Source organism: Littorina saxatilis, linkage group LG14, assembly GCF_037325665.1.
Source record: "Littorina saxatilis isolate snail1 linkage group LG14, US_GU_Lsax_2.0, whole genome shotgun sequence".
Taxonomy (NCBI): Eukaryota; Metazoa; Mollusca; class Gastropoda; order Littorinimorpha; family Littorinidae; genus Littorina; species Littorina saxatilis.
Window position 1 is genome coordinate 24,671,476 of NC_090258.1, and position 25,000 is coordinate 24,696,475.

Sequence of the window (25,000 nt, forward strand, 5' to 3'; positions counted from 1 at the left end):
GCACTAACCCCATAATGCCAGACGCCAGGCGGAGCAGCCACTAGATTGCCAATTTTAAAGTCTTAGGTATGACCCGGCCGGGGTTCGAACCCACGACCTCCCGATCACGGGGCGGACGCCTTACCACGAGGATTGGTAACAGGGAGCGAAGGGCAGTGCCCCACCTTGTGATCGAGTGCCACAACCCAGACTTTTCCCTTAATATATACATAGGTTTTAAACTCCTGCTTCCGGATTATACAAAACACATTAAAACATGTATTAAACAATGGCGACTGGACGTGAGAGGGAACAATAAAGAGACCAAAAAGCAATGTACTCACGTTAAAATGACGAACACGGAACGAATAACAGCGACGTTTCGACCTAAGGGTCTTCTTCAGGCACAAAAACACAAAAATACACACACAAAAAAGAAGAAGAAAGACGATAGAACAAATGAAGAGAAGAATAACTGACAAAACAACAAATGACAAAGACACAACACTTCGAATTAACCTAAAATAAATCTCATAACAAAATAATTGTAATCATTTTTTTTTTTACAGGAATGTATATGTTTCTGTGTTTGTTTTTGTTTTAATACAAAAAACACCGTGATCAAATAATCAGAACTCTTTCAAAATACTCTGAATAAAATATATTAAATGCAATAACTTTTTTTTTTTTTAATTCAAATAAATGTTTTAGTTTGACTGCATTTGAATAGAAACTGAATTCTGATGAAAGCAGTTACTGTAAAGTCATTTGAAGTCACATGATAAAAATCACATGGTTTAGTTGAGCAGACCACAAAGTGCAGAGCTAAAATATGTGTATGAATCTGTGTGAAAATCCAGTCCGTTTGTCCACAGGGATGCTAGGAAGCAGTCAAATGGGGTCGCTCAATCTGCTCAAATCCAGTCAAATGGGGTCGCACGGGCCGACAAATGGGGACGTCCCCGTTTGTCGGAAGCGTCCCCATTTGACTGCTCTCCAGTGACAATCGTCCCCATTTGTCGGTAAAACCACCTACACACACACACACGCACACACACACACACGCACGCACATACACCACGACCCTCGTTTCGATTCCCCCTCGATGTTAAAATATTTAGTCAAAACTTGACTAAATATAAAAACCACACTCTTAAAGGCAATTTATACTCTGAATTTTACCAACCACTAAATCACTCACACTCCAAGCCTGGTAGAGTCGTTCTGCACAGATTCACCGTCATACACAGACAGCACCGCCCCACTCGTCCTGGTCAAACACTCGTCGTCTGAGTAATATTGGTAGCTGCCAAGTGTGGTGTGAGTGAAGAACAGGGTGATGTTCTCTGTCTCAGCCACCCGGATGGTCCAGGTACAGTTGGTGTCACTCGGGTAGGAATACGGGTAGCCAGGACTGCTGACGATACCCTCTGATGACGTCAGCAAACTGGGACCACACTCTGCCGACCAAACCATTTGAAGAGTGTTAGTACTGGTATGTTTTACATTTTGGGTCGGATTTGTTCTCTCCTGCTCGCCACACCCGTGTAGGAAAGTGAAACACGTCTTTTACGTATCGGTTGAAGGATCATCTCATGTAGACAAAATTGAGTCCCTTTGCTAAACCAGTTTCTTAAAATTTTCGTGTTACCTAGTTTAAATATTGTCACATTTTTACAATGGACAGTCAAATGTCGCGGACTCTTACAGGAGGCGTAAAACAAGGCATCAGTTATTGACATATATGTCTGGGTTTATGTGAAGCACCGGTTGATCACACTTGTACTTATGATAACCACTTCTCTTACAAAAATACACTACTTTGGATACATGGGTTGTCTCTGTCTACCTATGTATATGTCTCTTTCTTGATCTCTGTTCGTGTCTGATCACTAACCTGCTTGCACTTTGCGGTAGTTGAGATGAAAGCCACCAGCCGAGGTGTGGTTGTTGGATACAAAACGTATTTCCGCAGCCGTGTAGACACTCACTGGGTCGGGCATTTGGTTTCCACAGTAACGCCTTGGCTCGGTCCGCTCGGAGTAGGGAGTAGTGTAGTGCCAGTTCTCTGCGATCTGTTTATTGGATAACGACAAAAATGTCAACATCCGCAAGACTGATTTGCTTTACTGCAAACCAGATTATCATGACAACAGTTCATACTACAATCAAATCTAAACCACACAAAAACTGAAAAACGTGGTGAACGATACTCCAACGCACACATACATATCGCTCTTTGTCAAACGTTACTTGATTGGTCTTTCGATGTCTGTTTGGCAAACATTGCGAAAAGACCAGGACTGTTACTCTCACCTCTATGTAGTCATTCACGCAAGATCCGTTCACTTCCGGTTCCAGGTCAAATGCCGTGAAGGTAATGACGTAATAGTATCCGGCTTCCAGTGCAGAGTAGCCCACGGCAAGACTGGCGTTGGAGTCTTCGAAGCGGAACGAGCAGTCGGTGTTATCTGGGTAGGCTTGGGGAAAGTTGGGAGACTGCAGCGTTCCCTCTGTATCGGAAATGGACCTGTCGCACACTGCAAACAACATCACACACACAAGATTTCAATCTTTGCCAATACAACCCGGCCCATTATACGCTAGACTTTTGCCACGTACTAACAACATCTCTGTTATTATTCCCCTAATGTTTGCCTGAAGTAAAGTCTTACTCCAAGCGAAAACAACTAAATTGATTTGGGTAAATACTCAACTTTCAAAACGTTCTTGCTAAAGACTGAATCCAATCCTGCATTCAAAATCGTCCATACATTTCACTAATGGTCATTTAATTAAACAAAAAACAGGAAGGATTTATCCATCACAATGTCAATGGTTTACAACAACAAAAATGAAGTGTATGCAACAGAGCAACTCACTCGCAAACCACGTGATGTTAAAACCCTGCCCAGAATCCTGTTCGTTGGTGACGAACTTGATCAGAACTGTGTTTCCTGTAGAGTTGGTGGTGCGCCAAGGGTACATGAAGTCACTGTACCCGTAATACCCGGAATACCCGTCATTATACTGGTGCTGACCGCACCAGGGACCCCCCAACAGGGGAGACAACAGGCTGTCGCCGTCACGAATCTGTTTGAAGATATAGAGTTCCACACTAACACAGTGCGCTCGTTTCAAGTACAACAGTGGTAACAGTAAATGGGAGTGAACCTCCTCAAATGAATGAAATCCCTTTTCCCAAAAGTATTTCACAGCCAAACAACACGATGGATGTTTGACAGATCTGTGGTATCAAGAGTGGACAAAGGGATCAGTATTCTGTCACTGAAGGCTCGTGTTTCATTAGAGAAAAGTATAAAGTCAATATTAGAATGCACAGAGCTCAAACGTTTACGCTTGTTCCTAATAGTTGGCTATAGAATCCTTCAAAATCTTTCCGTTCGTCTTATCTAACATCGGATTCAACAATATGCACATTAACTTATCACAGGACAAACGTCGCTAAAACAATCTGCATATTACATCGAAACATCTTCTCAAATTGCCAACAAAACATTAGTAAGACATATTCAGACTTTCAAAGTGAGTTTGACTTCAGGCTATGTCTATTACCTGCACAGAATCTTGACTGCATTGCGCAGTGTAGTAGCCAGTGTAACCGTTGTAGCCAGTGTGACCGGGTCGTTCAATGTCAATCATGTACACGTCCAGTTGCAAGGTGAAGGCCGGGTCAACAGTGATCAGCCACTGACACTCCATATGGTTGCTATAGTTACCGGGAAAGTTCGGGGAGGTCAACAATCCTGTCATGGCTGTCAGTTTGCCCCCGCATGTGATGACTGTGAACACGATCAGACATGTCAACACTCTGTCAGAGAGCCGGTAGATTTGTGCTGACAAAAACCTAACAGACTGAACTAAACAAGCTATCTCAACCTTCACCGGTTTATGATCTTACAAGTTATCATCTCCCTTCATTGTATCTGACGACGCCCGTTTTAACAACTTGCTTACCTTTTTATAATAAATAAACCAATCGGGTCTCATCGTACAAAACGGAATCTTCACAATCTCCAAAACTGTTTTGACTTCTGGGAAGAGAAATCCTTTTAATGATTTTGTGCAACCTTTAAATTGTACTTCAGTGTGCAAGGTAGTGTTGTGCCATGTCCTGATCCTATCCTTGAAAGGCACATGGGTTCCAAGACCCTGTTCTGTCCAAGTTCGCAGTCAAGGTTGTTGACATAACAGGCCATTAAGGTCAAGATCTTTTGAAACACAGGTGTTCATGCACTCATTGAATCAAAATGTCATTTGTGTTGCCAAGTCTGATGTCTGCCATATGTGATGCTTTCCTCGCTTTTTCGTTTGTTTACTGTACTGTGATATGAGCCGAATGAAGGCTAATGGAATCAAGTGAACACACACGGTTATACACTCTTACCTTGCTCAGGTGGGACGGCCTTGTAGCGGGCAGTGAACCTGACACGATTCCTGCCCCCCTCCTCCCCCAGCACCAGTCTCACTGTCATGGAGTTGGCTGTGGATCTCACCAGCCACGGGGACTCGTCAAAACACAGCCTGTTGATACAGGATCACAATCACCATCAGCTGCCTTAGTTAGAAAGACAGACATACAGACACACTGGCAAATAGACAGCCGGACAGACAGAACAAGTTCATGATGCAGGATTATTATCACAATGACGCTTCTTTAGTTTGACAGGTACACACACCCACACACACACCACATACCGACAAACAGACAGCCAGACAGACAGAGACAGTTGATGCAGGTTAACAATCACCATGGGCTTCCTCAGATAGAAAGACAGGCACACAGTCTTTAACGGATCTAGTATGCGTGTTTCGTGGCGAAAATATACCAACATCTCCAGCATTATATAATTAGCACTTTCATTTATATCACTAACCAGTTTGCAAAGCGTTACACGAAATGAAATTCACTCACTTTGCCAAAGTGGTCTCCACACCGGCTGTCATTTGAGACACTTGCAGATAGCTGGTGTTACAGTTGACGTCAACAGACTGGTATGTGTATGAGTACAACTCATCGATGGTGAGCTGCACCAGGTGGTCAGGGGAGACGGTGATGTTCCACGTGCACACACCATGGGGCCACTCGTCGTCGTGCTGGTAGTCAGGCAGGCCTAGGTCCCCTTCTGACCCCGTCACGTCCTGGCTGCTGCACTCTGTAAGGACATTACGTCACGGGGAAGTCACGTGAGAGAAGAAGAACTACCGATGTAAGAACGTCAAACAAGCAGATTTTGTCCAGACTTCTTCATTATGATGTACTAGACTGGCGATTATTTTAATGTTTTGTGTGCGACTTTAATCGCCGTGACTTTTCTTTCTCCAAACTGTCATGGTTGGTAAAAGAACACTTTCTGATATGTCTGTATGGCTCTTTACTAAACATTGGTCGGGAAAACCTTGCAACAAGCTCTGCCTGGCAACTTCTACCAGAACAGCAAACACTCACCACGACCCAGGACAAGGTAGACAGCGGAGAAACCAGTGTAGCGGGTGTTGTCGTTGTCCATGCCTTGAAAAACTAAGGTCATCGTGTCCCCAGTACTGGACAGTCGCGAGCCGTAATAGTAATTACCACACAGACTGCACAACAAGAACAATACTTCTATGGGTGAACAGAAATAATAGCTTACAAATTTTGTTTAACTTACTGAATGTTTTAAACGATATAGACAAAACACATGTTTTAAACGATATAGACAAAACACATATTTTCACAATTATTCCGTACTAAAGTTCTTTGCAGCGGACGATAATGCTAATATTGAGACATTCAGAGAACACGAATATGGCTCAAAAAGGCTCGCCGGCTTCTCAATATAAAGATAGGGGCAGTTCGCTTTTTAAAAGGTGATCTAATCACCCACAAGCAATTAAAGTGACAATATACATTTAAAAACAACACAGGAAATTATTTACATCCCACTATTTTATCGTTGTCTTTGTGGACGACTTTATTCACATTAAAAGGCGCCTCACAGGACAGCTGATTTACGCAAACAACGATATATTAATAGTCCATAATTGATGTTTATAAATACAAAAACCACACTATTCAAGGCACTTTATACTCTGAATTTTACCAACCACCACATCACTCACACTCCAAGCCTGGTTGAGTCGTTCTGCACAGATTCACCGTCATACACAGACAGTACCGCCCCACTCGTCCTGGTCAAACACTCGTCGTCTGAGTAATGGTGTTGGTAGCTGCCCAGTGTGGTGTGAGTGAAGAACAGGGTAATGTTCTCTGTCTCAGCCACCCGGATGGTCCAGGTACAGTTGGTGTCACTCGGGTAGGAATACGGGTAGCCAGGACTGCTGACGATACCCTCTGATGACGTCAGCAAACTGGGACCACACTCTGCCGACCAAACCATTTGAAGAGTGTTAGTACTGGTATGTTTTACATTTTGGGTCGGATTGTTTCTCTTCTGCTCGCCACACCCGTGTAGGAAAGTGAAACACGTCTTTTACTTATCGGTTGAAGGATTATCTCATGTAGACAGAATTGAGTCCCTTTGCTAAACCAGTTTCTTAAATTATTCGTGTTACCTAGTTTAAATATTGTCACATTTTTACAATGGACAGTCAAAAGTCGCGGACTCTTACAGGATGTGTAAAACAAGACATCAGTTATTGACATTTGTCTGCTTTATTTGAAGCACCGGTTGATCACACTTGTACTTATAATGACATCTTCTCTCACAAAAGCATATGTTGGGTATGTTGGTTGTCTCTGTCTACCTGTGTATATCTCTTTCTGTATCTCTGCTCCTCCGTCGCGATATAACCTTGAATGGTTGAAAACGACGTTAAACACCAAATAAAGAAAGAAAGAAAGATCTCTGCTCGTGTCTGATCACTAACCTGCTTGCACTTTGCGGTAGTTGAGATGAAAGCCACCAGCCGAGGTGTGGTTGTTGGATACAAAACGTATGTCCGCAGCCGTGTAGACACTCACTGGGTCGGGGATTTGGTTTCCACAGTAACGCCTTGGCTCGGTCCGCTCGGAGTAGGGAGTAGTGTAGTGCCAGTTCTCTGCGATCTGTTAATTGGATAACGACCGACATTTCAACATCCGCAAGACTGATTTGCTTTACTGCAAACCAGATTATCATGACAACAGTTCATACTACAATCAAATCTAAACCACACAAAAACTGAAAAACGTGGTAAACGATACTCCAACGCACACATACATGGTCATACATATCGCTCTTTGTCAAACGTTACTTGAATGGTCTTTCGATGTCTGTTTGGCAAACATTGCAAAAAGACCAGGACTGCTACTCTCACCTCTATGTAGTCATTCACGCAAGATCCGTTCACTTCCGGTTCCAGGTCAAAGGCCGTGAATGTGATGACGTAATAGTATCCGGCTTCCAGTGCAGAGTAGCCCACAGCAAGACTGGCGTTGGAGTCTTCGAAACTGAACGAGCAGTCGGTGTTATCAGGGTAGGCTTGGGGAAAGTTGGGAGACTGCAGCGTTCCCTCTGTATCGGTAATGGAGCTGTCGCACACTGCAAACAACAACACACACAACAATTCACGCTTTGCCAAAACACTCCAATTATACACTAGACTTCCACCCAAAAACTCTATTATTATTCTACTATCTAAATTAGAGTACTACTCCAAGCGAAAAAACGTTACTTGATTTGGGTGAATACTGAACTTTCAGAACGTAATTACTAAAGACTGACTTAAGTCTTTCATTCAAAATCTTCCATAAATTTCACTCTGATATAAAACGTATTTACTTCTTTTTTTTTACGGAAAGAACTTCTGTACTGAAATGTCAATGGTTAACAAAACAAACAAGTGTATGCAACAGAGTAACTCACGCGCAGACCAGGTGATGTTAAAACCCTGCCCAGAATCCTGTGCGTTGCTGACAAACTTGATCAGAACTGTGTTTCCGGTAGAGTTGGTGGTGCGCCACGGGTACATGACGTCACTGTACCCGTACCCGGAATACCCGTCATAATACTGGTGTTGACCGCACCAGGGACCCCCCAACAGGGGAGACAACAGGCTGTCGCCGTCACGAATCTGTTTGAAGATATAGAGTTCCACACTAACACAGTGCGCTCGTTTCAAGTACAACAGTGGTAACAGTAAATGGGAGTGAACCTCCTCAAATGAATGAAATCCCTTTTCCCAAAAGTATTTCACAGCCAAACAACACGATGGATGTTTGACAGATCTGTGGTATCAAGAGTGGACAAAGGGATCAGTATTCTGTCACTGAAGGCTCGTGTTTCATTAGAGAAAAGTATAAAGTCAATATTAGAATGCACAGAGCTCAAACGTTTACGCTTGTTCCTAATAGTTGGCTATAGAATCCTTCAAAATCTTTCCGTTCGTCTTATCTAACATCGGATTCAACAATATGCACATTAACTTATCACAGGACAAACGTCGCTAAAACAATCTGCATACAGACTTTCTAAGTGAGTTTGACTTCAAGTTATGTTCATTACCTGCACAGAATCTTTACTGCATTGCTCAGTGAAGTAGCCATAGAAACCGTTGTAGCCTGTGTGACCAGGTCGTTCAATGTCAATCATGTACACGTCCAGTTGCAAGGTGAAGGCCGGGTCAACAGTGATCAGCCACTGACACTCCATCTGGTTGCTATAGTTACCAGGAAAGTTCGGGGAGGTCAACAGTCCTGTCATGGCCGTCAGTTGGCCCCCGCATGTGATGACTGTGAACACGATCAGACATGTCAACACTCTGTCAGAGAGCCGGTAGATGTGTGCTGACAAAAACCTAACAGACTGAACTAAACAAGATATCTTAACCTTCACCGGTTTATGATCTTACAAGTTATTACCTCCCTTCATTGTATCTGACGACGCCCGTTTTAATAACTTGCTTACCTTTTTATAATAAATAAACCAATAGGGTCTCATCGTACAAAACGGAATCTTCACAATCTCCAAAACTGTTTTGACTTCTGGGAAGAGAAATCCGTTTAATGAATTTGTGCAACCTTTAAATTGTACTTCAATGTGCTCGGTAGTTTTGTGCCATGTCCTGATCCTATCCTTGAAAGGCACATGGGTTCCAAGACCCTGTTCTGTCCAAGGTCGCAGTCAAGGTTGTTGGCATAACAGGCAAATAAGGTCAAGGTCTTTTGAAACACAGGAGAATGGTGTGCATGCACTCATTGAATCATGCCATTTGCGTTGCCAAGTCTGATATGTCTGCCATATGTGATGCTTTCCTCGCTTTTTCGTTTGTTTACTGAGCCGAATGAAGGCTATTGGAATCATGTGAACACACACGGTTATAAACTCTTACCTTGCTCAGGTGGGACGGCCTTGTAGCGAGCAGTGAACCTGACACGAGTGCTGCCCCCCTCCTCCCCCAGCACCAGTCTCACTGTCATGGAGTTGGCTGTGGATCTCACCAGCCACGGGGACTCGTCAAAACACAGCCTGTTGATACAGGATCACAATCACCATGGGATTCCCCAATTAGAACGACAGGCACACAGACATACTGGCAAATAGACAGCCAGACAGACAGAAACGGTTAATAGTTTTGCACGGCTGTCCTAGTGTGCGATCTTTACATGGGAAATATACCAACAGCTCGAGCAATGTATAATCAATGTAGTACACTTGTATTTAATCGACTAATCAATTGTTAATGCGGCACAACAAATGAGATTCACTCACTTTGCCAAAATTGTCTCCACGCCGGCTGTCATTTGAGACACTTGCAGATAGCTGGTGTTACAGTTGACGTCAACAGACTGGTATGTGTATGAGTACAACTCATCGATGGTGAGCTGCACCAGGTGGTCAGGGGAGACGGTGATGTTCCACGTGCACACACCATGGGGCCACTCGTCGTCGTGCTGGTAGTCAGGCAGGCCCAGGTCCCCTTCTGGCCCCGTCACGTCCTGGCTGCTGCACTCTGTAAGGACATTACGTCACGGGGAAGTCACGTGAGAGAAGAAGAACTACCGATGTAAGAACATCAAACAAGCAGATTGTGTCTAGACTTCTTCATTATAATGTACTAGACTGGCCATTATTTTAATATTTTAATGTTTTAATGTGTGCGACTTTCATCGCCGTGAATTTTCTTTCTCTATACTGTCACGGTTGTCAAAAAAAACACTTTCTGATATGTCTGTATGGCTCTTTACTAAACATTGGTCGGGAAAACCTTGCAACAAGCTCTACCTGGCAACTTCTACCAGAACAGCAAACACTCACCACGACCCAGGACAAGGTAGACAGCGGAGAAACCAGTGAAGCGGGTGTAGTCGTTGTCCTTGGCTTCAAAAACCAAGGTCATCGTGTTCCCAGTACTGGACAGTCGCGGGCCGTAATAGTAAGTACCACACAGACTGCACAACAAGAACAATACTTCTATGGGTGAACAGAAATAATAGCTTACAAATTTTGTTTAACTTACTGAATGTTTTTAAACGATATAGACAAAACACATCTTTTGACAATTATTCCGTACTAAAGTTCTTTGCAGCGGACGATAATGCAAATATTGAGACATTCAGAGAACACGAATATGGCTCAAACAGGCTCGTTGGCTTCTCAATATAAAGATAGGGGCAGTTCGCTTTTTAAAAGGTGATCTAATCACTCACAAGCAATTAAAGTGACAATATACATTTAAAAACAAAACAGAACATTATTTACATCCCACTGTTTTATCGTTGTCTTTGTGGACGACTTTATTCACATTAAAAGGCGCCTCACAGGACAGCTGATTTACGCAAACAACGATCTATTCATAGTCCATAATTGATGTTTATAAATACAAAAACCACACTATTCAAGGCACTTTATACTCTGAATTTTACCAACCACCACATCACTCACACTCCAAGCCTGGTTGAGTCGTTCTGCAAACTGTCACCATCATACACAGACAGCACCGCCCCACTCGTCGACGAAAAACACCCGTCTCCTGAGTTAGAGTGGTAGTTGCCCAGTCTGATGTGAGTGAAGAACAGGGTGATGTTCTCTGTCTCAGCCACCCGGATGGTCCAGGTACAGTTGGTGTCACTCGGGTAGGAATACGGGTATCCGGGACTGCTGACGATACCCTCTGATGACGTCAGCAAACTGGGACCACACTCTGACGACCAAACCAGTTCAAGAGAGTTGGTACTGATATGTCAGACATTTAGGTCGGGTTTGTTTCTCCTGCTTAACGCCCATGTATGAAAGTAAAAAACTTCTTTCACTTATCGCTTGATGGCTCATCTCATGTAGACAAAAATGAGTCTCTTTTCTAAACCAGTTTCTTACATGTTTTCGTGTTACCTAGTTTACATCCTTTCACCTTCTGTACAATGGTGAGTCACAAGTCGCGGACTTTTAGAGGAAGTGTAAATCAAGCAGGGGTGGGCACCTGTCGCATTGTCGCATTTTTTTGCGACAAGGGAAGCCGATTTTGCGATAGGCGAAATTGCGACAAGTTGCGACAGAGTGCTCTTTTTAAATTTGCTATGTGTTTTTTTCCCCAGATCTATTTTAGCTGATTCCAAGGCTGATCAATCGGTGGTGTGTAGCCTGACCATATCGAGCACTCTTTGGCACTCTTCTGTTCTGAAGTCTGGAAAAGTCGTAAAATTAAGGTTATCCCAGATGAGATGTTTTTGCTGTTTTAGTGTTTTGGTTAGCGTTCAGGTGTTTGAACAGTAAATCGGCTGAGGCCTTTCGATCTACAACAGTGGGTACCAACAGGTGTATGCCCAAGTGTATTGACTGGTATGTTAAGTGTATGTTAAGGGGCAAACAGGCGATTTTCCACAAAAATCAGTGACAAAATCTGCTGCCAGAAACTGGCAATTATCACCCTCAGAATGCACCAGATTGTACCATTTGCTTCCTTTTTTTCAAAAATTTTCCGGGGGGGCATGCCCCCGGACCCCCCTAGCAAACTAGGCGCTTCGCGCCAAGTTCTGCTACAAACAATATTACTTTTGCTACAAGCAAAGATATTGTGCCCACCCCTGAACAAGACATCAGTTATTGACATTTGTCTGCTTTATTTGAAGCATCGGTTGATCACACTTGTACTTATAATGACATCTTCTCTCGTAAAAGCATATTTTGGGTATGTTGGTTGTCTCTGTCTACCTGTGTATGTCTCTTTCTTGATCTCTGCTCGTGTCTGATCACTAACCTGCTTGCTCTCTGCGGTAGTTCAGACGAAAGCCACCAGCCGAGGTGTGGTTGTTGGATACAAAACGTATTTCTGCAGCCGCGTAGACACTCACTGGGTCGGGGATTTGGTTTCCACAGTAACGCCTTGGCTCGGTCCGCTCGGAGTAGGGAGTAGTGTAGTGCCAGTTCTCTGCGATCTGTTAATTGGATAACGACCGAAATTTCAACATCCGCAAGACTGATTTGCTTTACTGCAAACCAGATTATCATGACAACAGTGTTCATACTACAATCAAATCTAAACCACACAAAAACTGAAAAACGGGGTGAACGATACTCGACTCCAACGCACACATACATATCGCTCTTTGTCAAACGTTACTTGAATGGTCTTTCGATGTCTGTTTGGCAAACATTGCAAAAGGACCAGGACTGCTACTCTCACCTCTATGTAGTCATTCACGCAAGATCCGTTCACTTCCGGTTCCAGGTCAAAGGCCGTGAAGGTGATGACGTAATAAAATCCGGCTTCCAGTGCAGAGTAGCCCACGGCAAGACTGGCGTTGGAGTCTTCGAAGCGGAACGAGCAGTCGGTGTTATCAGGGTAGGCTTGGGGAAAGTTGGGAGACTGCAGCGTTCCCTCTGTATCGGTAATGGACCTGTCGCACACTGCATACAACAACACACACAAGAATTCAATCTTTGCCAATACGATCTCAATTTTACACTAGACTTATGCTCAGTTCTAACAAAAGGTCTGTCATCGCTGCACTGCTGGGTTTTTTCTGCATTAGAGTATTGGTGCATTCCAACAAATATCATTAGTGATTTGGGTAAAAACTGAACTTACAAAACGTCCTTGCTTAAGACTGATTTAAATTCTTCCTTCAAAATGGACCATGAATTCTACTCTGATAAAAAAAATGTATGTCAATAAACAAAAAGAAATAATAACTTCCCCATGGAAATGTTAATGGTTCACTCAAACAAAAAACAATGTATGAAACATAGCAACTCACGCGCAGACCAGGTGATGTTAAAACCCTGCCCAGAATCCTGTTCGTTGGTGACGAACTTGACCAGAACTGTGTTTCCTGTAGAGTTGGTGGTGCGCCAAGGGTACATGAAGTCACTGTACCCGTAATACCCGGAATACCCGTCATTATACTGGTGCTGACCGCACCAGGGACCTCCCAACAGGGGAGACAACAGGCTGTCGCCGTCACGAATCTGTTTGAAGACATAGAGTTCAATCACTAACAAAGTGCGCTCGTTTCAAGTACAACAGTAGTAACAGTTCATGATGAATCTGAACAAATGAATGAAATCCCTTTTCCCAGAAGTATTTCACAGCCAAACAACATGCTGGGTGTCCGACAGATCTGTGAAGACTGGACGAAGAGGATACGTTTTTTCCCATTGAAGGCTCGTTTGTCCTTGTTGAAAAGTATGAAGTCAACATTAGTGTAAGACAGAGCTGGAACGTTTACGTTGGTTTCCTAATAGTTGACTAGAATCTTAACAAATCATTCAGGAACAATATGTTCATTGACGAATCACAGGACAAACGTAGTCATTTATCTGTCACGTACATCGAAAACAAATGTTCAAATTGCAAACAAAAAAGTAAGTAAGATAAATGTTCAGACTTTCAAAGTGTGTTTGACTTCAAGCTATGTCTATTACCTGCACAGAATCTTGACTGCATTGCTCAGTGAAGTAGCCATAGTAACCGTTGTAGCCTGTGTGACCGGGTCGTTCAATGTCAATCATGTACACGTCCAGTTGCAAGGTGAAGGCCGGGTCAACAGTGATCAGCCACTGACACTCCATCTGGTTGCTATAGTTACCAGGAAAGTTCGGGGAGGTCAACAATCCTGTCATGGCTGTCAGTTGGCCCCCGCATGTGATGACTGTGAACACGATCAGACATGTCAACACTCTGTCAGAGAGCCGGTAGATGTGTGCTGACAAAAACCTAACAGACTGAACTAAACAAGATATCTCAACCTTCACCGGTTTATGATCTTACAAGTTATTATCTCCCTTCATTGTATCTGACGACGCCCGTTTTAACAACTTGCTTACCTTTTTATAATAAATAAACCAATAGGGTCTCAACGTACAAAACGGAATCTTCAAAAAATCTCCAAAACTTCTGGGAAGAGGAGTAATGAATTGGTGCAACCTTTAAATTGTACTTCAATGTACTCGGTAGTTTTGTGCCATGTCCTGATCCTATCCTTGAAAGGCACATGGGTTCCAAGACCCTGTTCTGTCCAAGGTCGCAGTCAAGGTTGTTGGCATAACAGGCCAATAAGGTCAAGGTCTTTTGAAACACAGGTGTTCATGCACTCATTGAATCATGCCATTTGCGTTGCCAAGTCTGATGTCTGCCATATGTGATGCTTTCCTCGCTTTTTCGTTTGTTTACTGAGCCGAATGAAGGCTATTGGAATCATGTGAACACTCACGGTTATAAACTCTTACCTTGCTCAGGTGGGACGGCCTTGTAGCGAGCAGTGAACCTGACACGATTCCGGCCCCCCTCCTCCCCCAGCACCAGTCTCACTGTCATGGAGTTGGCTGTGGATCTCACCAGCCACGGGGACTCGTCAAAACACAGCCTGTTGATACAGGATCACAATCACCATGGGATTCCCCAGTTAGAAAGACAGGCACACAGACACACTGGCAAACGGACAGCCAGACAGACAGAAACGGTTAATAGTTTTGCACGGCTGTCCTAGTGTGCGATCTTTACATGGGAAATATACCAACAGCTCGAGCAATGTATAATCAATGTAGTACACTTGTATTTAATCGACTAATCAATTGTTAATGCGGCACAACAAATGAAATTCACTCACTTTGCCAAAGTGGTCTCCACACCGGCTGTCATTTGAGACACTTGCAGATAGCTGGTGTTACAGTTGACGTCAACAGACTGGTATGTGTATGAGTACAACTCATCGATGGTGAGCTGCACCAGGTGGTCAGGGGAGACGGTGATGTTCCACGTGCACACACCATGGGGCCACTCGTCGTCGTGCTGGTAGTCAGGCAGGCCCAGGTCCCCTTCTGACCCCGTCACGTCATGGCTGCTGCACTCTGTAAGGACATTACGTCACGGGGAAGTCACGTGAGAGAGGAACAACCCTCGATGTAAGAACATCAAATGAGCAGGTTTGCTAGACATCTTCATTATGAAGTACTAGACTGGCGATTATTTTAATGTTTTAATGTGTGCGACTTTCATCGCCGTGACTTTTCTTTCTCCATACTGTCACGGTTGGTAAAGGAACACTTTCTGATATGTCTGGATGGCTCTTTACTAAACATTGGTCGGGAAAACCTTGCAACAAGCTCTACCTGGCAACTTCTATCAGAACAGCAAACAGACTCACCACGACCCTGGACAAGGTAGACAGCGGAGAAACCAGTGTAGCGGGTGTAGTCGTTGTCCATGGCTTGAAACACCAAGGTCATTGTGTTCCCAGTACTGGTCAGTCGCGAGCCGTAATAGTAATCACCACACAGACTGCACAACAAGAACAATACGTCTATGGGTGAACAGAAATAATATCTTACAGTTTTTGTTTAACTTACTGAATGTTTTTAAACGATATAGACAAAACACATCTTTTCACAATTATTCCGTACTAAAGTTCTTTGCAGCGGACGATAATGCAAATATTGAGACATTCAGAGAACACGAATATGGCTCAAACAGGCTCGTTGGCTTCTCAATATAAAGATAGGGGCAGTCCGCTTTTTAAAAGGTGATCTAATCACTCACAAGCAATTACAGTGTCAATATACGTTTAATAACAAAACAGACAATAATTTACATCCCACTATTTTATCGTTGTCTTTGTGGACGACTTTATTCACATTAAAAGGCGCTTCACGGGACAGCTGATTTACGCAAACAACGATCTATTCATAGTCCATCATTGATGTTTATAAATACAAATAAGTCGCGTGAGGCAAAATTACTACATTTAGTCAAGCTGTGGAACTCACAGAATGAAACTGAACGCACTGCATTTTTTCACAATGACCGTAGTTTGCCGCTAGTGCAAAAGGCAGTGAAAGTGACGAGCCTGTTCCGCGCTGTAGCGGTTGCGCTGCGCTGCATAGTACGCTTTACTGTACATACCTCTCTTCGTTTTAACTTTCTGAGCGTGTTTTTAATCCAAAAATATCATATCTATATGTTTTTGGAATCAGGATCCGACAAGGAATAAGATGACAGTGTTTTTAAAACGATTTCGGAAATTTAATTTTAATCATAATTTTTATATTTTTAATTTTCAGAGCTTGTTTTTAATCCGAATATAACATATCTTTATGTTGTTGGAATCAAAACATGATAAAGAATAAAATAAAAGTAATTTTGGATCGTTTTATAAAACAAATAATTTTAATTACAATTTTCAGATTTTTAATGACCAAAGTCATTAATTACTTTTTAAGCCTTCATACTGAAATGCAATACCGAAGTCCGGCCTTCGTCGAAGATTGCTTGGCGAAAATTTCAATCAATTTGATTGAAAAATGAAGGTGTGACAGTGCCGCCTCAACTTTTACAAAAAGCCGGATATGACGTCATAAAAGACATTTATCTAAAAAAAGAAAAAAGCGTCTGGGGATATCATCCCCAGGAACTCTCATGTAAAATTTCATAAAGATCGGTCCAGTACTTTACTCTATAGCGCTCTACACACACACACACATGCACAGACAGACAGACGCACACACACACACACACACACACACACACACACACACACACACACACACACACACACACACACACACACACACACACACATACACCACGACCCTCGTCTCGATTCACCCTCTATGTTAAAACATTTAGTCAAAACTTGACTAAATGTAACAAGTCGCGTAAGGCGAAAATACAATATTTAGTCAAGTAGCTGTCGAACTCACAGAATGAAACTGAACGCAATGCCATTTTTCAGCAAGACCGTATACTCGTAGCATCGTCAGTCCACCGCTCATGGCAAAGGCAGTGAAATTGACAAGAAGAGCGGGGTAGTAGTTGCGCTAAGAAGGTTAGCACGCTTTTCTGTACCTCTCTTTGTTTTAACTTTCTGAGCGTGTTTTTAATCCAAACATATCATATCTATATGTTTTTAGAATCAGGAACCGACAAGGAATAAGATGAAAGTGTTTTTAAATTGATTTGGACAATTTAATTTTAATAATAATTTTTATATATTTAATTTTCAGAGCTTGTTTTTAATCCGAATATAACATATTTATATGTTTTTGGAACCAGCAAATGATGGAGAATAAGATGAACGTAAATTTGGATCGTTTTATAAATTTTTATTTTTTTTTACAATTTTCAGATTTTTAATGACCAAAGTCGTTAATTAATTTTTAAGCCACCAAGCTGATATGCAATAACGAAGTCCGGGCTTCGTCGAAGATTACTTGACCAAAATTTCAACCAATTTGGTTGAAAAATGAGGGCGTGACAGTGCCGCCTCAACTTTCACGAAAAGCCGGATATGACGTCATCAAAGACATGTATCAAAAAAATGAAAAAAACGTATGGGGATTTCATACCCAGGAACTCTCATGTCAAATTTCATAAAGATCGGTCCAGTAGTTTAGTCTGAATCGCTCTACACACACACACACACACACACACACACACAGACACACAGACACACAGACACACGCACATACACCACGACCCTCGTTTCGATTCCCCCTCGATGTTAAAATATTTAGTCAAAACTTGACTAAATATAAAAACACACTCTTAAAGGCACTTTATACTCTGAATTTTACCAACCACCACATCACTCACACTCCAAGCCTGGTAGAGTCGTTCTGCACAGATTCACCGTCATACACAGACACCACCGCCCCACTCGTCCTGGTCAAACACTCGTCGTCTGAGTAATATTGGTAGCTGCCCAGTGTGATGTGAGTGAAGAACAGGGTAATGTTCTCTGTCTCAGCCACCCGGATGGTCCAGGTACAGTTGGTGTCACTCGGGTAGGAATACGGGTAGCCAGGACTGCTGACAATACCCTGTGATGACGTCAGCAAACTGGGACCACACTCTGCCCACATGAACAGTCAGTATGGTGAACAGTGTTGATTCTTTTTTAGTTACAAATTATTTGTTTACGTTTTGTTGTTCTTGTACTTTTTGCATTCACACATTTACTTTAAGCTGACCCCAACTTTAATGACTTTTGGCTGATAATGTCCTTCTGTTCGCTGACTCACCTGCCTGCACCTTTTGGTAGGTCAGACGAAAACCGCCAGCCGAGGTGTGGTTGTTGGAGACAAAACGCAAGTCAATTGCCACGTAGACACTCACTGGATCGGGAATTTGGTTTCCACAGTAACGCTTTGGCTCGACCCACTCTGACGAGGGCATAGCGTAGGGCGAGGCTTGTTCAACCTGTTGACAGGGAACGTACCACATTGACAAAACGTTTGCTCTGATTAATTTCATTTTTAATTCATTTTTATTACTTAATTGTCCCATCGCTGGGGAATTCGGGTCGCTTCCTCCCAGTGAAAATCTGGCAGCAACAGAGTCGCGCTACCCAGGTGTGTGCGTGTTTATGTGTATTCAGCCACCTGCACTTATGGCAAAATGACCGAGGTTTTTTACGTGCCACAGTGGTGACACGGGGATGGAACATGGATACCGTGTCTGGGTCTGCATATAAAGTCGACCCGTGTCCGTCCCGGCCCGGATTCGAACCTGCGACCTTAGTGCTCTACCAACTGGGCTATTCCTTTGGATAGCATGCAGTTTTGACTGTTTACTACACAATTCTTTCAGTACCAAAAGTAACGAAAGGACTGGCTGTCTACATTTATTTTCTTCTAATGAAACCTGTCCAATAAATCATCGGCCGACTCCTGGGCTTATTCAGTTTCGACAATGCAAGGCAAACGTGTTGTACATGAAAGCTGTGTGAGCCAACTGCAAAGGAAATCAATAATATGTTCACTCTCACCTCTATGTAGTCATTCTCGCAAGATCCGTTAACTTCCGGTTCCAGGTCAAAGGCCGTGAAAGTGATGACGTAATGGTACCCGGCGTCAAGTGACGGGTAGCCAACGGCAAGACTAGCGTTGGAGTCTTCCAGGCGGAACGTGCAATTGGTGTTGTCGGGATAGTCTTGGGGAAAGTTGGGAGTCTGTAATTCATCCCCCGTATCGGTAAAAAGCTCATCGCATTCTGAAGAAGAAGAAAATAAATGTATTATTAACGCTTCGTTGCTCCCATGGGGTCGCCTTCACGCGGCTGGAGCGTTTAAACAGAGCTACCCCACCCCTTTACTTCTCTTCTTTTGTCTTATTTCTGCCTCACCAGTCCTTTCACCTATATTTCCTTCCAAGCAAACTCTCCCTACTATTCCCTGCAGTTTTCCAATTCTTTTCTTGTTGTCTTATTTCTACCTGACTGGATCCATCACCTTTATTTCACTTACCAAAAGTCTTCTTTTCCACATCCTTATTTCTCTGCACCCCGCATGTCGTAAGAGGCGACTAACGGATTCTGTTTCTCCTTTTACCCTTGTTAAGTGGTTCTTGTATAGAATATAGTCAATGTTTGTAAAGATTTTGGTCGAGCAGTATGTAGGAAATGTTTAGTCCTTTGTACTGGAAACTTGCATTCTCCCAGTAAGGTCATATATTGTACTACTAGAGGAATACCCGGCTTCGCCGGTTTTTATCCACCAGTTTGTGCCCGGGGTCCACCTGAATATGCCCACCAAATTTGATGCAGAATATTTACGATATCACAAACAGAACTCTACAATCCACAGGTGTTGCTTTGGGAGCTAAAAAGAGCTATAAATATCTCACAACTTCTAAGGCGCACAACTCTGCAGAGTCTGCTGTGAAGGGCGGCGGTAGTCTCCCTGTCACACCCGCCCCCCGTTTGAATGAACCGAACCATGGATCCTCCAAGCTTAGGTCCCTCCCAGATTCGTGGAATGGGAACAGCACGAAAATTATTCAGTGACCATGATGCTTAATGATCATATCGAGTCCCATTCATGTTGACGACGCCGAATGTAATCGAGTGCCGAATCACCATAATCACCTTTGGAGGCGAAGTCCACTCACACAGGAATGAGACATTTAGAGCTTATCTCTAAGCCCTTTTAAGGCTGTTATGGCTTCTCATAGGAAGGTCAGAACATACAGACTCAGAAAAGCAGCCATACCACATCACAAACAGAACTCTGCAGTCCACAGGTGTTTTCTACAGACACACACAAACACACACACACACACACACACAGAAGCCGTATATATATATATCTATATGTATAAATATATAGAGATAGATGACAGTGTATTTTTCGCGTGGCTATAAATTGATTCGACCTTTGCACTTTTACAGTGAGGACAACTTACGGGTCCAAGGAAAGCGTTCTGGACACTGCGGTGACCTTCTAAAAATAGTAACAGAACGCCGGGAATATCCGAAGATGCCCCTAAAACCGTACTGCACCATACGAAGGAAGGGAGGTAAACGCTGAAAACACGGAGAAGATAAGGAAGAGTTATGGTACTTGATCCCGAAAAAAAAAACCAAAATCGGTTTGCGCTGCGCGCTGAGAGCACGTATTGAAATATCTCATCGACCAGATTTTGTGCAGGGTGTATCTGAATATGGACACCAAATTTGAAGCAGATCCATCGAGAACTTTGGCCGTGCATCGCGAAGACACAGACAGACAGATACACACACACACAGACACAAGTCGTATATATATATGAGCCAATGTCAAAAGGTGCTGTCGAACAACTTCGAAAATCAAAGTTCATCCAAAGAAAAATGACTGATGTTTTGAATCGCTTAAAAAATTCAGTATATGGTTTCTGAAGGAGAGAAAGGAAAATCTTTTACAACGGCTGTGTTATTTGGCCGTTAAGTTGAGGCTTGACGAGTGTCTCTTGTGGCATGTAAAGACATAAACATGATTTTTTCCATTTTTTTTCTAGAACTTTCATTTCTACTGAGCTCGCATATGAGTATTGGGGTGTAGATTAAATATAATCAAGGTAAAAGCGCATAAAAGAAAGAAATTAAAAATTTTGTGGAAAAAAAATGAAATTTGAAAAAAAGTGTCTAGTGTGACATTGTGACGACAAAGCTTAAATTAGCCAGAAATGGTACCAAACTTCAAAATATAGTGGTTATTTTCATTGTTTTTCCTTTTCACCGACAGTTTTTGTTCAAAACTGGTTCTTTTGTGTATCTAGTTGAACAACAACATTTTTTGGAAGCTTTTTTAAAGTTTGAGTTTTTGTGACGCAAAGAGTCACGCTAGACACGCAATTTTCAAACTTTAATAATTTCTTTAAAAAGCGGACAAATGGGACGAAAAACACACAGAACTATGTATTGGGGTTCATGCAATCATTTGGTTTAAATCCAACTGCCCAGAAAAAAGCTTATTAGCATTTTTTCTAAAACTATCGAGAGTACTCAAACACCTTGTCAAAATACGTCCCTAAAAAGCACTAATTTGCGTAATGAATGAGGAGCAGAATTTTAACTGTTTATAGTTAGTCTTTGGTTTTTCTCTGCGATCATCTTTATTCATTAATCTCTCAGAAAAACCAAAAGTTCCATCTGAGTGTACATTCAGTAAATAGTTACAGAACTTATAGAATACCTAGCGTACCCACAGCACCTTTTGACATTGGCTCATATATATATCCCATGACCTCCCTTCTTTGTCTCTGTTACTTCAGTATGGGTATATATGTTGTATTTTTATAGCTCAATAAATACATCATGGACTCCAAAAAATATATGATAGTGCAGATTCCGATTTGGGCAAAGGACTACTTTCCTCCCGACCTTTGACCTCGCGCCGAACAATGTGACACATTTGTATGAAGTTCTAAAATCGTATTGCACGGCTCAGAAAACCATATCAGTTGCACGCAAAAATGAATCTCAGAACTGATCTGATGTATGAGATGCAATAAGCAAAAGTTTCTTTCATTATGAAAGCAATGCAGGTCGAAAAAAACGAACATTCAACTTACAAGATAACCAGATGCTAGCGAACCAAAACAAAAACACGAGTACCCTCCCCTTGCATCGTTAGCAGACGACTTTTGAGAATCTGTCGGTAGTGTGTTTTGCCGGTGTGCGCCTTCAGCTATCAAACATCGGCTGTTTCACGTGTTTTGCGAGCAAGTCTACTCTTTTGCCTGGCTCTGCAGTAAGTCCACATATTTTTCCGTAATCCAGTCATATTCCTTCAAAATGCAATCAATCGGCGGTGACAGACGTGTCGGTCGCGTTTTCCTCTCACCCATACCAGTTTAAGTTCATCCATGCAAACACACTCGCAAAACAGTTTATCACGTAGATACATTTCAAATAGGGAGCAAATGGTTAAATCTAAACCTACATATTTGTTCCCTAAAATTTGCTTCTCTGTCAATAAGCCTAATTACACACGTTCGAGAAAAACAACGTGGAATCAATTCTGAATCGAGTAAGCCAAATGGGTCCCAAACCCGTTTCGCCCGTTCTGCCGACCTGAAACGCAAAACAAAAGAATTGTGCGCTTCAACTAAATTAATTTCTATTCGACTTCATTACTTTCTTGCAACTTATGAACCTTTACTTAAAGCTTTTAAATGGTCTGAAAGTAGTGTTACCGCGTACTTATCGATGCACTCATTCGTTTTATTTTTTCAGCGACGGTCACTTAGTTTAAGGTTGCAAAAGGGCTAAGTCTCGCTGGCAACAGTTTTACCCTGCACAGATCGCAACAGTGCCGCTAGTAGTCTACACTTTGTGTTTGATGGTAGAATGGGATATACAGATTACAACACTCGTGGTTTTTTATATGGCTTGTATTTCAGTCAAGACCCAGCGGGAATATCAATCGAGAGACACTCGCCAGAGGCTCGTGTCTCCCGATGATATTCATCCGCTGGGTCTTGACTGAAATACAAGCCATATAAAAAACCACTCGTGTTGTAACCTATACCTACGTTGCAAGCCCCTGGAGCAATTTTTTTATTAGTGCTTTTGTGAACAAGAAACAATTAACAAGTGGCTCTATCCCATCTCCCCCCTTTCCCCTATCCCATCTCCCCCCTTTCCCTCGTCGCGATATAACCTTCGTGGTTGAAAACGACGTTAAACACCAAATTAAGAAAGAAAAGAAAGAACGCTTCGTTAGGACAGTATCTTTGCAAGGTACCCTCTTCTCGATGTGTCCACCTGCTTTTTGTTCATCTGTCGACGAGTCTATCTTCTTATTCTCTCAGATGTTAAAAAGCAATTTAAATTTAGTGCTGTGCTCGTCTCTTTACTTCAGGATATCTATCAATGCATATTTTCAATTCCTTTGTGAAGGAATTCTTGAAAATGTATTTCGCTTTTCTTTCTTCTTTGTGCTTTGAATAATGAAAATTCCAAATTCTAAATAAACGTGACAAACGTTGAGCATCCACACACACACACACACACACACACACACACACACACACACACACACACACACACACACACGCACGCACACACGCACGCAAGCTCACACACAGAGGAAGAAAAGGCAGAGCACACGTTAAAAGATACTTTAGACTAACATACAAAATCATTAAATGTATCATAGACATATCAACGATGACCTCTCTTTGCTTTTGAGAACCAATTCAGAAAGAAAACGTCCGCAAGATAATCATATCATTCTGAGTCAAGGTTGAGTACGTTGCTTTGTAATCATTTGACGCTCTGCGTGTTTCTGTTTGCGTAGCTACGCGCGTACCACAAAGCATTTCAAGAGAGCAAGTTTAACTATGTACACCACAGGAATAATGTTCACTTGCTTGCATTTATGGACAAAAGCATGAATACTCGCTTCTCTGACGCATGCATGAAATAAATACAGTCCTCCCAAGGACAAGTTTATTCTGGTTCTCTTGTCAGACGTGTCAATGGATGAAATCGGCGTGTAAACAACTTTGGTCAAACAAAATAAGTTCTGGTCTTTACTGTCTTTCAGTGACTATATTCAAAAGGCAACGCGTCCTTTCGTCCTTGTTTGCTGTGCGACAATCGCATTTTCAATCACACGGTTTTCCGCCCTGAAAGCAGACGACACTATGCAGAACTTGGACAGTTGTGGGTCCTACTAATTAGACAAACTCTCGGTTATCGTTCGTTGTGACTATGATTTGGACATTTAAGTGAGGCCGCTTCACTCTGGCAAACCCACATGAAGGTCAAACGACCTAACATAAGACACGTCTTTCTTTGTGTTCACATGTAGGAGATTCGAGTAGAATGAACTTACTTTTAACAACCTATTCATGTCGGTCGTCTGTTGTAGCAAGATCTAGATCAGTACTTGTCAGGACGTGTACGGGAACGTGTATGGGTAACGTCATCAAATCTACGTCACGCGTTTGTCAAGATCTGCAGTCTTGGTGGGAGTAAAACAATGTATGCATTTGGAACATTGGAGAAAAAAGTGAGTCACGGGTGACGCAATATCTATACGTACACGTACAGGTCTTAGCTACACGTTCGATCATCTAGAACACTGTAATATCAATAGTTTACGGTAAGTTCATTCTGCCCGAATATCTCATATTATGTGAAAATAAAAAAAAGACTTTTCGTATGGTTGGTCGTTTGATGCGTGTGTCAGAGCGAAGCAGTCTTAAACTTGGCAAAAAAAATGCTCTGAACAGGAAATTGAATGGCCTTTTCAATGGTAGTCAGAATTGGTTAGTTTGTGCATATTCTGATATGTTTGCAGATTTTACAATACGGGGCT

At 42.5% G+C, this 25,000-nt stretch overlaps 2 protein-coding genes across 2 annotated transcripts in view; both read right to left on the reverse strand.

Moving 5' to 3' along the window:
* LOC138946557 (uncharacterized) overlaps positions 1 to 25,000 on the reverse strand; it is a 117,115-nt gene that overhangs the window by 85,352 nt on the left and 6,763 nt on the right. The window contains exons 3-13 of the mRNA XM_070317999.1: positions 19,184 to 19,407; positions 18,438 to 18,615; positions 18,010 to 18,268; positions 5,450 to 5,583; positions 4,916 to 5,156; positions 4,388 to 4,524; positions 3,556 to 3,782; positions 2,862 to 3,072; positions 2,296 to 2,519; positions 1,877 to 2,054; positions 1,181 to 1,439 (exon numbers count right to left, since the gene is read on the reverse strand). Coding sequence (XP_070174100.1) covers positions 1,181 to 1,439; positions 1,877 to 2,054; positions 2,296 to 2,519; positions 2,862 to 3,072; positions 3,556 to 3,782; positions 4,388 to 4,524; positions 4,916 to 5,156; positions 5,450 to 5,583; positions 18,010 to 18,268; positions 18,438 to 18,615; positions 19,184 to 19,407 — 2,272 coding nt within the window. The remainder of the gene's footprint in view (positions 1 to 1,180; positions 1,440 to 1,876; positions 2,055 to 2,295; positions 2,520 to 2,861; positions 3,073 to 3,555; positions 3,783 to 4,387; positions 4,525 to 4,915; positions 5,157 to 5,449; positions 5,584 to 18,009; positions 18,269 to 18,437; positions 18,616 to 19,183; positions 19,408 to 25,000) is intronic.
* On the reverse strand, positions 5,703 to 15,647 carry LOC138946748 (cubilin-like). Its single transcript, XM_070318151.1, has 16 exons — positions 15,566 to 15,647; positions 15,029 to 15,269; positions 14,649 to 14,785; positions 13,845 to 14,071; positions 13,178 to 13,388; positions 12,604 to 12,827; positions 12,178 to 12,355; positions 10,866 to 11,124; positions 10,239 to 10,372; positions 9,693 to 9,933; positions 9,313 to 9,449; positions 8,487 to 8,713; positions 7,848 to 8,055; positions 7,300 to 7,523; positions 6,871 to 7,048; positions 5,703 to 6,364 (listed from the first exon to the last, which is right to left on the reverse strand). The coding sequence occupies exons 1-16, from the start codon at positions 15,645 to 15,647 to the stop codon at positions 6,099 to 6,101; spliced, it is 3,174 nt and encodes a 1,057-aa protein (XP_070174252.1). The 3' UTR covers positions 5,703 to 6,098.